The 11,981-nt window shown below is 37.5% G+C and overlaps 1 protein-coding gene across 1 annotated transcript; it reads left to right on the top strand.

The window, feature by feature from the left end:
* Positions 1–7,361: 7,361 nt before the first annotated feature.
* On the top strand, positions 7,362–11,662 carry LOC140339973 (olfactory receptor 6C4-like). Its single transcript, XM_072424901.1, has 2 exons — positions 7,362–7,376; positions 10,661–11,662. The coding sequence occupies exons 1-2, from the start codon at positions 7,362–7,364 to the stop codon at positions 11,660–11,662; spliced, it is 1,017 nt and encodes a 338-aa protein (XP_072281002.1).
* Positions 11,663–11,981: the final 319 nt, after the last annotated feature.

The raw sequence follows: 11,981 nt of genomic DNA, 5'->3' as shown, positions 1-11,981 counted from the left end.
ATTCCTAAATGTCCATACAGAAGAATTATAAACATAGGCTAGGGATTATTGTGACAACGCATTTTGCGGTAGCAACCGACTTCTTCAGACCCAGAGTTGTTTAGTATACTACAATCCTTTAAAAATTCCTAAAATTTGTCCCAATGAGGAACCAGAAAAAGCATCATGGCCTTATATTATGCAGGTGAAAACCCGCCTGAATGCTGTTTCCAAATGTTTACAGACCAGCGACCACAATAGCGCCTAACATCTGTGCTAACTTTGTCTTTACTATGAAGCAGGTTAAGAAGACTAGAGAGGAAAGAAAGCCTCTTATTGTTCTTGTTCTGCCAGGTTTAGCCTCTCCTGGTTGGAGGTCTCCCTATGTAGTCTCCAAATGTGACTTGGAAAAGTATCCCTAATTTATGGGATTTTATTATTATTAAACAGGATTTATATAGCGCCAACATATTACGCAGCGCTGTACATTAAATAGGGATTGCAAATGACAGACTAATACAGACAGTGATACAGGAGGAGAGGACCCTGCCCCGAAGAGCTTACAATCTAGTAGGTGGGGGAATTTCACACACAAAGGATGTGAGATATGTAGTGTGGGAAGTAGTGATGGTTTCAAATGACAGAAGAAGCCGGGTAGGCAAGTTTGAAAAAATGGGTTTTGAGTGCTCTTTTAAATGAGCAGAAAGTAGGAGCAAGCCGAATAGGACGAGGAAGACCATTCCAGAGAGTTGGAGCAGCTCTAGAAAAGTCTTGTATTCGTGCGTGTGATGAGGTTATGAGTGAGGAAGTCATTAGTAGGTCATTGGAGGAGCGGAGAGAGCGGCAAGGGGAGTATTTTTTAACCATGTCAGAGATGTAAGTGGGACAATAACTGTGTAGGGATTTGAAGGCAAAGCACAGGAGCTTAAATTTGATTCTAAGGTGAAAAGGAAGCCAATGGAGAGAACTACAAAGAGATGTAGCGGAAGAGGAGCGGAGCGAAGGATGGATGAGTCTGGCTGCAGCATTCATAATAGATTGTAGAGGAGAGAGTCGGGTTAGTGGAATACCAGCGAGAAGGATGTTACAGTAGTCCAGACGAGAAATGATAAGAGCATGTACAAGGAGTTTGGTGGTCTCAGGGGACAGGTAGGGGCGGATTTTGGAGATGTTGCGTAGGTGAAAGTGACAGGACCTGGAAATGTTCTGAATATGGGGGGTGAATGAGAGGGCCGAGTCAAAGGTGACACCAAGACAACGTGCCTGAGGGGAGGGCCGAATAACAGTGTTGTTAACAGTTAGATATATGTCAGGGGGGGATTTGGAATTTGAGGGGGGGTTGATGATGAGTTCTGTTTTATCCAGGTTGAGTTTCAGGAATCGGTCAGACATCCATGAGGAGATGGCTGACAGGCAGCATGAGACCTTATCCAGGACTGAGGGGGACAGGTCAGGGGTGGACAGATAAATTTGGGTGTCATCAGCATACAGATGGTACTGTATGCCAAAGGAGGATATGAGACTACCGAGAGAGGAGGTGTACAGAGAGGGATGGGGCCGTTCATGTAGGTGATAAATGAACCTTAGCAGGTAGCATGTAAGGCCTTACATTGAGTTTTCTAATTCAGGTGAGAGTAGCAGCTGGTCTTTTCCAAAAAGATCTCTGGTGGTCAGATCGTGTGGGTTGCATGTCAGATGTGCCCATTGCATTGCATTGCTCTGGGTTGTTTAAAAACAATGTTCAGACAGTTTTTGCGGGTCATGATTGTAGAGTGATTAGGTCTTCCCGAGCCAGCTTTGGTAAATGGTTCGGGTGGCCCCTGGCTTGAATGAATTGGGTTTACCAAGGTTTTCTAGGTAGGAAACCTAAGTCATATCTTTTGGTTTACAATTATCACTGGCCACTGTGTAATATGGACCGATCTGCCTAATCACACCAATCTGCAAAGTTAGAGGCTGGGTAATTTGTAACCTCAAGAAAAAGGTGCAGATTTACATAAAGGCATAGTGCAGAACCAAGGGATTAGATGTCTTCTCACCAGCAATGATCAAGCAGATGGAGCCATACTAGATCCCACTATCCCCGGAAATGCAACCTACAAAACATATGGCGCATTTGTGCATTGTGGTGTGCTTTACTACGGCAGTGGTGCAGCTTACAGTAGATGTGTGTTGTGCAATTATTGTTCCATTTCACTGCAAAAAACATCTATGGTTTATAGTAGGGCACCCCTACAGTGTTTTTCCTGCCTAATATTCTCAAATTGACCCCCTTGCCACCTGAACAGACAGAAGGGTCTAGATGTATTTATTGGTGGATGACAACAATGGGCCTACTAATTAGGAACTAATTAGTGGGGTCCCTGTGCAGAATTGACTAGTTCCCCCTAACACCCCACCATGGTGAGCAGCAAAGCATAACCCACAAACTTGAACAGTCCTGAGATAACAAAGAGGTTGGTGCAGGAATTGTTGAAAAGAAAGGATTAACCAGCCAGAGACTGGGGAGTGAACAAATCACTTCCCTAGCCCACCGCCAAAGGATAGATAGCTGGGTTGCATGAACAGGGTTCTGAGGATGCACAAAGCAAACACTGAGGGAAGAATGGAGGATGTACAACTGGATTTAGGACTTTGCATGCTGCTGTGGGGAGCCCCTGCTAGCTAAGGAGTGTTTAGGGCTCTTGTGTAGTTGTACACTTTGCACACTTCTATGACCCCCCTTCGCTGTCTTCTGTTCTACAACTACATTCTACATGTCAATGTCCCTATCAGAGGCCTTCCCTTGCTACTGGCTTGATTATACTTACTACTCCAACTCCAATGTGGGTGGAGATGCATTTTTTTATTATTTTTTATTTGCCTTATATTTTGTGACACCCTCCCCCCCCATATGCCAACACACACACTACTAACAAAGTCTTTGATGGATGGTCACAGATCAGTGTTCTAATATTTCACTAATCACTGGTAATTATTCTTTAAATCACTGGTTGTAAATTGCTTTTTATAGGTTTAATATAGGTTAGGGACAGATGCCTATATCCTGATCCATGCCTATCTAAACATTAGGAAGAATTTGGAGAAACCCCTTATTCAAAGTCAGTAGGAAATCATTACACCTTTTTATGTGCACACTTAGGACAAGCACCAGAGAACAGTATGATGAACAGTAGTACTTTTTGGCATGTACTTGACAGGATGTGATAATCCTTTTCAATATATTAATGGAGTTATGCATATCAAACACAGTTTACCTGAGAAATATACTTACACATTGTTGCATGTTAAATGCAAGAAAAAAACACTGTCTTATAAACAAATTTCTAAAAATGTAACAGTTTGGTGATAATGTGACTTGGTTGATACAATGTTTATCTCTAAATATGGTTTGGAGGTCATAGTAACCTAAGGGCATACATATGTTATCAGTCCTGACCTCTTCCTGTCCTGTGCCTGGTGATATCAGCTTTCTATTTACAAAACCCTCCAATATTTACCTTTACCTGGAAATATGACGTGATCCAATGTGATTTACAAAGAAACACATTATGTTTATGAGAACCCACACAAATAAGCCACCCACAACACCACCCCCATAACATGCAATACCAGAAAAGGTATGAACCAGGTAAAAATACATATGATGCAATATGAGCTTATTGGGCTTTGTTTGTTTAACGTGTAACCTTGGAATGCCAATGGAATGTTTTAGAGTGAGTTAGACAAAAAGCTCAGAGTATAATGCACTAAAAATGGATGTTGCTAATTGTAGCATGACCACCCTTTCTATACCCATGTAAGGTGCCAAATGATCATTGGTTAAAATTCAAATATCCAAGCTCAATTTAGTTGGAATGTATAGGTGTATTGGTAATGTGTGAAATGTTTTTTTTTATTAATATATCACTCTAAATCATTCTGCATGCACCTAGATTTTATTATATTTGTGTGTTTTTTATATATTTATAATATTAGAGCATGTATCGCTTTTTATTTAATCAGTGGTAAGGACAAACTAGAAGACATATAAGGGTAGATCCATAAAGCTCCATCTGCTGCCTGAAAAGGAGAATGCAAGCTATTCACATGTCACATACATACCCAAACATTTATTTTGTTGTATTTCAATGTAGTGGCTACTGTCAGGTACCTGCCTACCATCTACTGATATCCCTCACTCTATAAGCACCCTTTTTAAAAATTCCAAAATACTTTGCTGTCTTAAAGATTCTTACTTATCCCTCCCCAATATCACCTATTTAAGGTCCCATCTGTCTACCTTCTAGTAAAAGAGACCAAGCGTTCCACACATGGAATCAAGGCATAATTTGCACTTCCCATATCCTTTACAGATACCTTGACAGGACCTTTTACTACTCCCATGCATAACTTCAATCTCCCAGTTCTGGGGACTTCGAGAACACTACAACTCACTTATTTCCTACGTTTTTCACCACCTCCACAACAGTTTTCTCACCCATTATCCCTCCTTAAATCTCTTTGTGCTTCGACTAGAGACCTTCATGCGACCCTGTGCTTTGCCTACCAGCTCTTATTGACCTCCACATCATTGACTACCCCGTCTTTCATTCACAAATGGGAACATGATTTAGGAATGCAATTTACAGACCAGAAGTAAGAGTATTTTGGTCACAACCCATTGTTTTGAAGTGAGTACCAAGAGCCAATTTATAAAGTGCTCTTATCCTATCCCTGTATCATTGGCCAAAATGTAGACTCAGGGGCGGACATAGGCCCCAGAACCCTTGTCAACCTAAAGTCAGGTCTGTTGGCTACGTCCACTATTGTGCAGATTCCACCTGCTGGTGCTGTACAGCTCCAGGAACACTATCTCATATTTATTGAACTTGTACTTCCCTGTAATTCTGACTTTGACTAACATCTGTTATCCGCCTCCCTTCTTTGAAGCCCCCCTATTTTCCTTTTCTCCTTGCTATGTTTTTTTTTTCTCCATCCTTTATATAAAACACACCACCTGATGCCCCAAATGCTTTTTGTGTATTGTTCTATAAATGTTATCTGTATATCCTGACTATATGGAAACTATGTTAAAAAACACCATACATTCACTTGATGTTTCATATAATGTATCTATAAGATATCTGTATAATTTAATGAACATGTTTGTCTTACAAATGGTAATGATTTTCTTTTTGTGGGTTTCCTATGGGAAAGACTGCTGAAAGACTCACTGTCATCCTCAGAGGCTCCGAAATATAATCCCTTCGAGAAATAACTATTATATTTGAAAACAGCTAAGATTATTTTTGTTGTCTTACTCCTGAGGTTTAGACGACAGGGAAATTAGAAAAATATTTAAAGCTGAGTGGAAATTGTGCTTTGAAACACAATGCTTGATTTATGATTAAGGTAATGGAATGATAAAGTGGAGGCAACATTTCTCCTATGGAATGAATCGGTTTCCTGTGTATAGGATAAATGCAAGCCAGGTTTATACAGGAGTGCTGTTAAAGAAATTTAAGGAAAAGTATATGTATCGTAGATGTTTTTTTTTAAAACATTCTTTATTTAGGTTTTCAAAATGGGGGAGGGGAAGGTAAATCATGGAACACATATACAAATTTCACAAATTTCACTCAAGGCAAAATAAAAGGGAAGAACAAAAGTGCAAATAAAATGCAGAACTTTCTTGACCTTTTAACATGGGGAAACCCATGAAATAATATTCGGGTCCTCAAGGAACCCCTTTTATTAATACTTTATCCACAGCTCACAGTATATTAGTGTGGTGGTCATTGGAAAAGAATGCCTTTTACATTGTTGGCCAGTAGAAGAATATCACCCTTACAGATAGCATAAAAGATCATTAGTGTCCCTTAAACTGACCTAAGAGTCACAAACTGCTCATTGCTAAAGGAACTCTCTAGTACCTTTGGAGGAACCCTAGGGTTCCAGGGAACCTTGGTTGAGAAACACTAGTATATTGTATGTAGGTAAAGAATCCGGAACTATTATGGCACTTTGTACCTAAAGTAAATTTTGCTACCAGTTATGAATTTTTGGTCTTTCATATTTAATGTTGTATTTCATAAATTAACTCTGTATTCACTGTAATCTCTTATTTCGATTAAACTGCCACAAGCCTAATCATACATGTTTACTTATTTTGAGGAGAAAGCAGATCCAGAGGTTTGCTTATCCTCGGGAAAACAATATTCTAGGTGATAACTATTTACCCTTTGACTGTTTGACTTGTTAACTGAGGTGTGTACCTAATTGCCCGTTAACATAATGATCATTGTTGAATTGAGCCAATTAAAACCATAAGTGCCTGAATATCCTATGTATAGTATCACTATTAGATATAGGAGATTTATAGAACCAATTGCATTCTACATCAATATTTTATTTTGTCACTTAAATTTGTGCAGTGAAAAGATCACTCATACTCTAATAAAAAAAAGGGAAATTAAAGTATTTGTACTGCATGCTTTTATTTACATGTTTTCATGGAAATTACCAGATTGAATCAGCTGTACTATAAACTACTTCTTTTACTTCATGAAAACAATAACCCAGATGATTGCGTTGCCCTCTTTGATAAAAATGACATAAGGGATCTGGTTTACTAGTAAGGAAAACGTATTTCCTCACTTCAGTTTTATAAAACTATTATTTTACCTTTAAACATTAAAGGAAAACAATTTGTATTTCATCAGGATTACAGACAATTGTGTAATGATATAATATTTTTATAAAGTCCTACGTTAAGTCTTGCACAATTGTACCAGCTTCTCTACTGCACTGAAATTACTTGAGCTTGATCAATATATTTTTTAACTATTACAGCTTTTCCTAAACTCCATATACTTCTATTAAATTCTTAGAGAAAGTTCCCTCTGAGGCCTCTCCTTTCTTACATAAAGGGCAAAAAAACTAGTTATGAGATTCATGTATCCTTATATTTCTTTTTTGATATTACCAATGACAAGGATCATCAAGCATTTTTTAATTATTTTCTAAAAAAAAAAAAGGCAGAATGGTTATCATTCTAGATGTATTGGACACACTTTATAACATGCATGTATGCAATCTTTGTGCTGTGCTCTTCAAGGTCTAAGATAGAAACAAAAGCAATAGACAGAGACTGGATACTTACTCCATGCCTAAAAAACCTGGCACCAATCATGTAGGATGGCTGCTGTAAATGTCTCGCTAGATACAGCAATTCCATCAAGGGCATAGCAATTACCAAAATAGGTTAGGTTCTTGGGTCCCAGTCTTGCAGGTGTCACTTCAAATTTGTCCACCACCATTCTTAATGCATGAAATAATCTATTTCATTTGTCCACAGATCGAGCAACTAAGGTATTTCCAATCTGTATCAGTATTCCATAATGGATTTCAGAGAGGTAAGAATGTTTTAATAAAAAATTACTTCTACTTCTACCCAGTCTTCTAGTTTTCCAACCTTAGAATGGTGCTCTTACATGTCAATAACTGTTTATGATTCTACCCCATTTAAAGTGAGTCCAAAAAATTCATATAAGGAATTCATATAAAAAAAGTAATATTCAATTACTTTATAGATTGTTCCATTAGGGATTTCTAATGCTTAGTATCTTGCTCAGCAAATAATAAGATATTAAAGTCAACTAAACTCACCAATTTATTTTATCATTAATTGCTAGCTGCGGATTTATTTTGGAGTAACTGTAAAAATCCACCTGGAATAGTTAAACGTAATTATAAATCCCTTATTTTTACATCTGCTATATAGCAATTATGTTTCTTATTCTCTCAGGGACGACCACATGTACTGTGTATTTTGATGAATTTTCTAGCACATTCAATGTGTTAATACCTCGCAATAATATTTTTATTTGTGTGTATTTTCTATATTGTATTATTGGTATAACAGTGAATCTACAATATGCATGCATTCATCTTCTGCAATATGTCAAGTGTTTAATATGGAAAGATATCTCCTATTACATTATTTTTAAAATGGCTAATCTTCATTTTCCTAAAGGGGACTAAATTCAATTTTTAAATGTAAATATAAAAAAAAAAAAAAAAAAAAAAAGGATATTTGTTAATATTATAAAAGCTGCTTTGGTATTGTATAAATTATAGAAATATATATGTAGTGCGTCCCCAAGGCAAAGATACAGATGGTTATACCCTGTCCCTAATTAGGATATGGTAAAGTCCAGAACCAAAAGGTTCAAAAGCAGTGGAACTTATCATAACATAAGAGAAATATAATATAAATATAAATATTAAAAAAAAACAAAAATATTTTATTTAGACATGATAAAATTGTAAATCCATGGTACAAGGAATAAAATGAAACTTATCTATGAGTGATTACTGACACCTTGTAATTAATGTAAAAGAATGATCCCAAAGGAAAAAACTTTCACTAAGAAAAAGTTATTTTTATTCAACACGTTTTGCAGAACTAGGCTGCTTCTTTAGGAATGAGAGACGTTTTCTACTTTTTCTATTGTACTTGTTCTGTTGATTTCATTGTTTTCCTAAAAATGATTTTTCATCTCTATTAATATATTTTTTTACGTTTAGACACTGTTTTTGAACATTTTGGTTCTGCACTTTACTGTATGGCGTATGTTATGGTTCATGTACAAGTCCATTCAAGCTTGCAGTGGCCCTTAGGCCTAATATATATGAGCAGATCTGCGGCCAGTTTTGTGCTTGGCCAACTGATCTGAATGATAATATTATTATTATTTTCAATAAACAGGATTTATATAAATAGGGGTTGCAAATGACAGACAGGTACAGACAGTGACACATGAGGAGGTGAGGACCCTGCCCTGAAGAGCTTAAAATCTAGGATGTGGGGGAAGTATCAGACAATAGGAAAGGAAATATGGAGTGGTGGGAAGTAGCGAGGGTTTAGTAGACAGAAAAAAATAGGTAGGCAAGTTTGAAAAGATGGGTTTTGAGGGCTCTTTTAAATGAGCAGAAAGTAGGAGCACAATAGTTTGATTAATTGGAAGTTCTAAAACACTGCACACAGAACTGATTTAGAATGTTGAATATGTTCCAAAGATAGAAAGCAATAAAAATCTTGATGAGAATTCCTTTCAGATGTACCCAACAGGTTATACTGCTTGTATACCCTAGATCAATATTGACCAACATGTCTGATCTATCTATGAGCTATTGGAACATAGGTTTCTCCAATCATCAGTCAGCTGATGAATTCCCTTCAGATTCAATCAGATTAGAAATCGGATCAGAACTGAAGAATTGCCCATGTGTAGCAGTCCCTAGTTAAGGGGACTACAAGGATAAGGGATACACTCACTGGTCACTTTATTAGGCACAACTTACTAATACCAGGTTGGATCTCTTTGACTTCAGATCTGCTCTAATTCTTTATTCCATAAATTCAAAACGTGATGGAAACATTCTTGAAATTGTAGTAATAAAGTTTTTGCAGATTTGTTGGCTGCACATCCATGATCCCAAAGGTTTTCCATTGGATTGAGATCTGGTGACTGTGGAGACAGTTTGAGTACAGTCAACTAATTTTTATGCTCAAGAAATCAGCTTGAGATAAAATGGCAGCTTATCCTGCTGGAAATAGCCATCAGAAGATGGGCACACTGATGGACATTATCAGCAATAAAAAAAAGGCAGCTGTGACATTTAAATGATGCTCAGTTAGTACTAAGGGCCCCAAACTATGGCAAGAAAATATTGCCATTATACCACCAGAAGCCTGACCATTGATACAAGGCCGGGATTTATGCTTTTAAGTTGTTGATACCAAATTACGACCCTACCATTCAAATGTTGCAGCAGAAATCCAAACACATTGCACCAGGCAGTGTTTTTCTAATCTTCTCTTTTCTAATTTTGGTAGGCCTGTGCAAATTGAAACCTTGTACCTGGCAAGAGAACAGTGTTCTCCCCTGCCCCTTTTAGCTGAGCACACCACTGGCATTTTTCAGTGAACACCCGGCTGTTTTTTTTGGTCGTTTTTGAAGTGTTGGGTCACAATACATGCCACCTACCTACAATATTTGCCCACCCGGCTCAAAAAAAAGTTTTGGGTTGAGCACTGGAGAAGTTCATGATAGGGTCTCCTGCTGCTACAGCTCATTTGCCTTAAGGATACATACCTGCATACCTTGCTTGAGTCTATGACATCTGGCTTCAATAAGCCATTTTCATCCAGACAACAGCTGCTCACTGGATGTTTTCCCTTTTTTGGACCATTTTTCTGTAAACCCTAGAGATGGTTGTGTGAAAATCCTAGCAGATCACCAGTTTACGAAATACTCAGACCTGCCCACTTGGCAAAAACAACCATGTCACGTAATTTAAATTATCTTTCTTCCTGATTCTGATGCTAAGTTTGAACGTCAGCAGGTCATCTTGATAATGTATACATGTCTAAATGAGTTGCTGCCATGTGATTGGATGATTAAATATTTGCATTAACAATCAGTTGAACTAATAAAGTGGCTGGTGAGTGTAGCTAAATGTAGATATAGAATATTGTATTGCGTTTGCTATAAATTTTAACATCCCAAGCAAGGGTAAGTATTTTATTGACCCCCCTTCGTAGGATGCCCTCAAGAAAACAAAATCATCAAGGTATTTAAATGGTTTTCTAAATTCTTTAAAAAACAGGAATTGTTCTACATTCCTTTTGCAGTCAGAATCCTATGCAAGATGTGCTCTGGAGAACAAAAGCTGGGCAGCGGATTTCCTGCTCCTTGGATTCACCAATGAAAGAGACATAAGCGTCCTACTCTTCACTTTCTTCCTCTTGGTTTACATGTTGACCCTGTTTGGAAACATTACAATAATCTTACTGACTAGGACCAATGAATCGCTAAGAACTCCAATGTATTTTTTCCTGAACAATTTTTCCATTCTTGAGATAGGTTACACCGCAGTTACTGTACCCAGAATGCTCTCTGATCTCATCTCTGGAAACATGGCTATCTCGTTCAACAGCTGCATCACTCAAATGTATTTCTTTTTTCTCTTTGGCACCACAGAATTTTTTATTTTGGCTTTAATGGGATTTGATCGTTATCTTGCCATTTGTCAACCTCTTTATTACAACAACATCATGAGCACACAGTTCTGCTTACAGTTGGTATTGGTATCCTGGATCAGTGGATGCATGGTTCCTATAGTACCCACCATAGTGCTTTCTCAAAAGCCGTTTTGTGGCTCAAAAATCATCAACCACTTTTTCTGTGACGTCGGCCCACTGGTAAAGCTTTCATCTTCCGATACGGCTTTCTTAGACACTTTTGTTCTGATTATTTCTGCTGTTGTGGTGCTAGGCTCCCTATTCCTTGTTACAGTATCATATGTTCTTATTATATCTGCCATTCTTCTCATAGCATCCTCGTCTGGCCGTTCCAAGGCCTTCTCTACATGTACATCCCATTTTTGTGTTGTGACCATCTTTTTTGGCACTGTGATTTTTATGTACGTCCGTCCATCCTCTGGAGAGAATCATGAGATGGACAAAGCTGTATCTGTCTTTTATTCAGTGGTCACTCCAGCTCTCAATCCTCTTATTTATAGCCTCAGAAACAAGGAGGTAAAAAATGCCTTAGTGAAAGTGCTTCATAAAAAAAGACATTTCTTGGAACAGTCAGAGGTCATACCTTCTGTTAAATTGAAGGAATATTCCTGACAATAACACCCTCTTGATAAGTCACCATATTTATGGGGTTTCTGTGTTTATTATTATTTTATTTGTAACACGAAATATAATAAACTAGAGAGGGAAATGTATTGTGCAAAAAAGGGGAAGTGCATATGAAATACAATGTCAATATAATCTTAATGTAAACTTTATCACCACTAGAAAATATATATTCACATCATAAATATACATTAGAAGGTATCATAATACCTCAATTATAAAAATCACTGCATCCATGGAAATACATTCTTTAAATCTAAAAGTGCACTTCTCTAAAATATCACTGTGAATCCTTTACTTCCCAGAA

Source organism: Pyxicephalus adspersus, chromosome 10 (assembly GCF_032062135.1).
Source record: "Pyxicephalus adspersus chromosome 10, UCB_Pads_2.0, whole genome shotgun sequence".
In the NCBI taxonomy this organism is placed as follows: Eukaryota; Metazoa; Chordata; class Amphibia; order Anura; family Pyxicephalidae; genus Pyxicephalus; species Pyxicephalus adspersus.
Note: the sequence above shows the minus strand (reverse complement) of the source record. Positions and strands in the feature narration are given on the sequence as shown.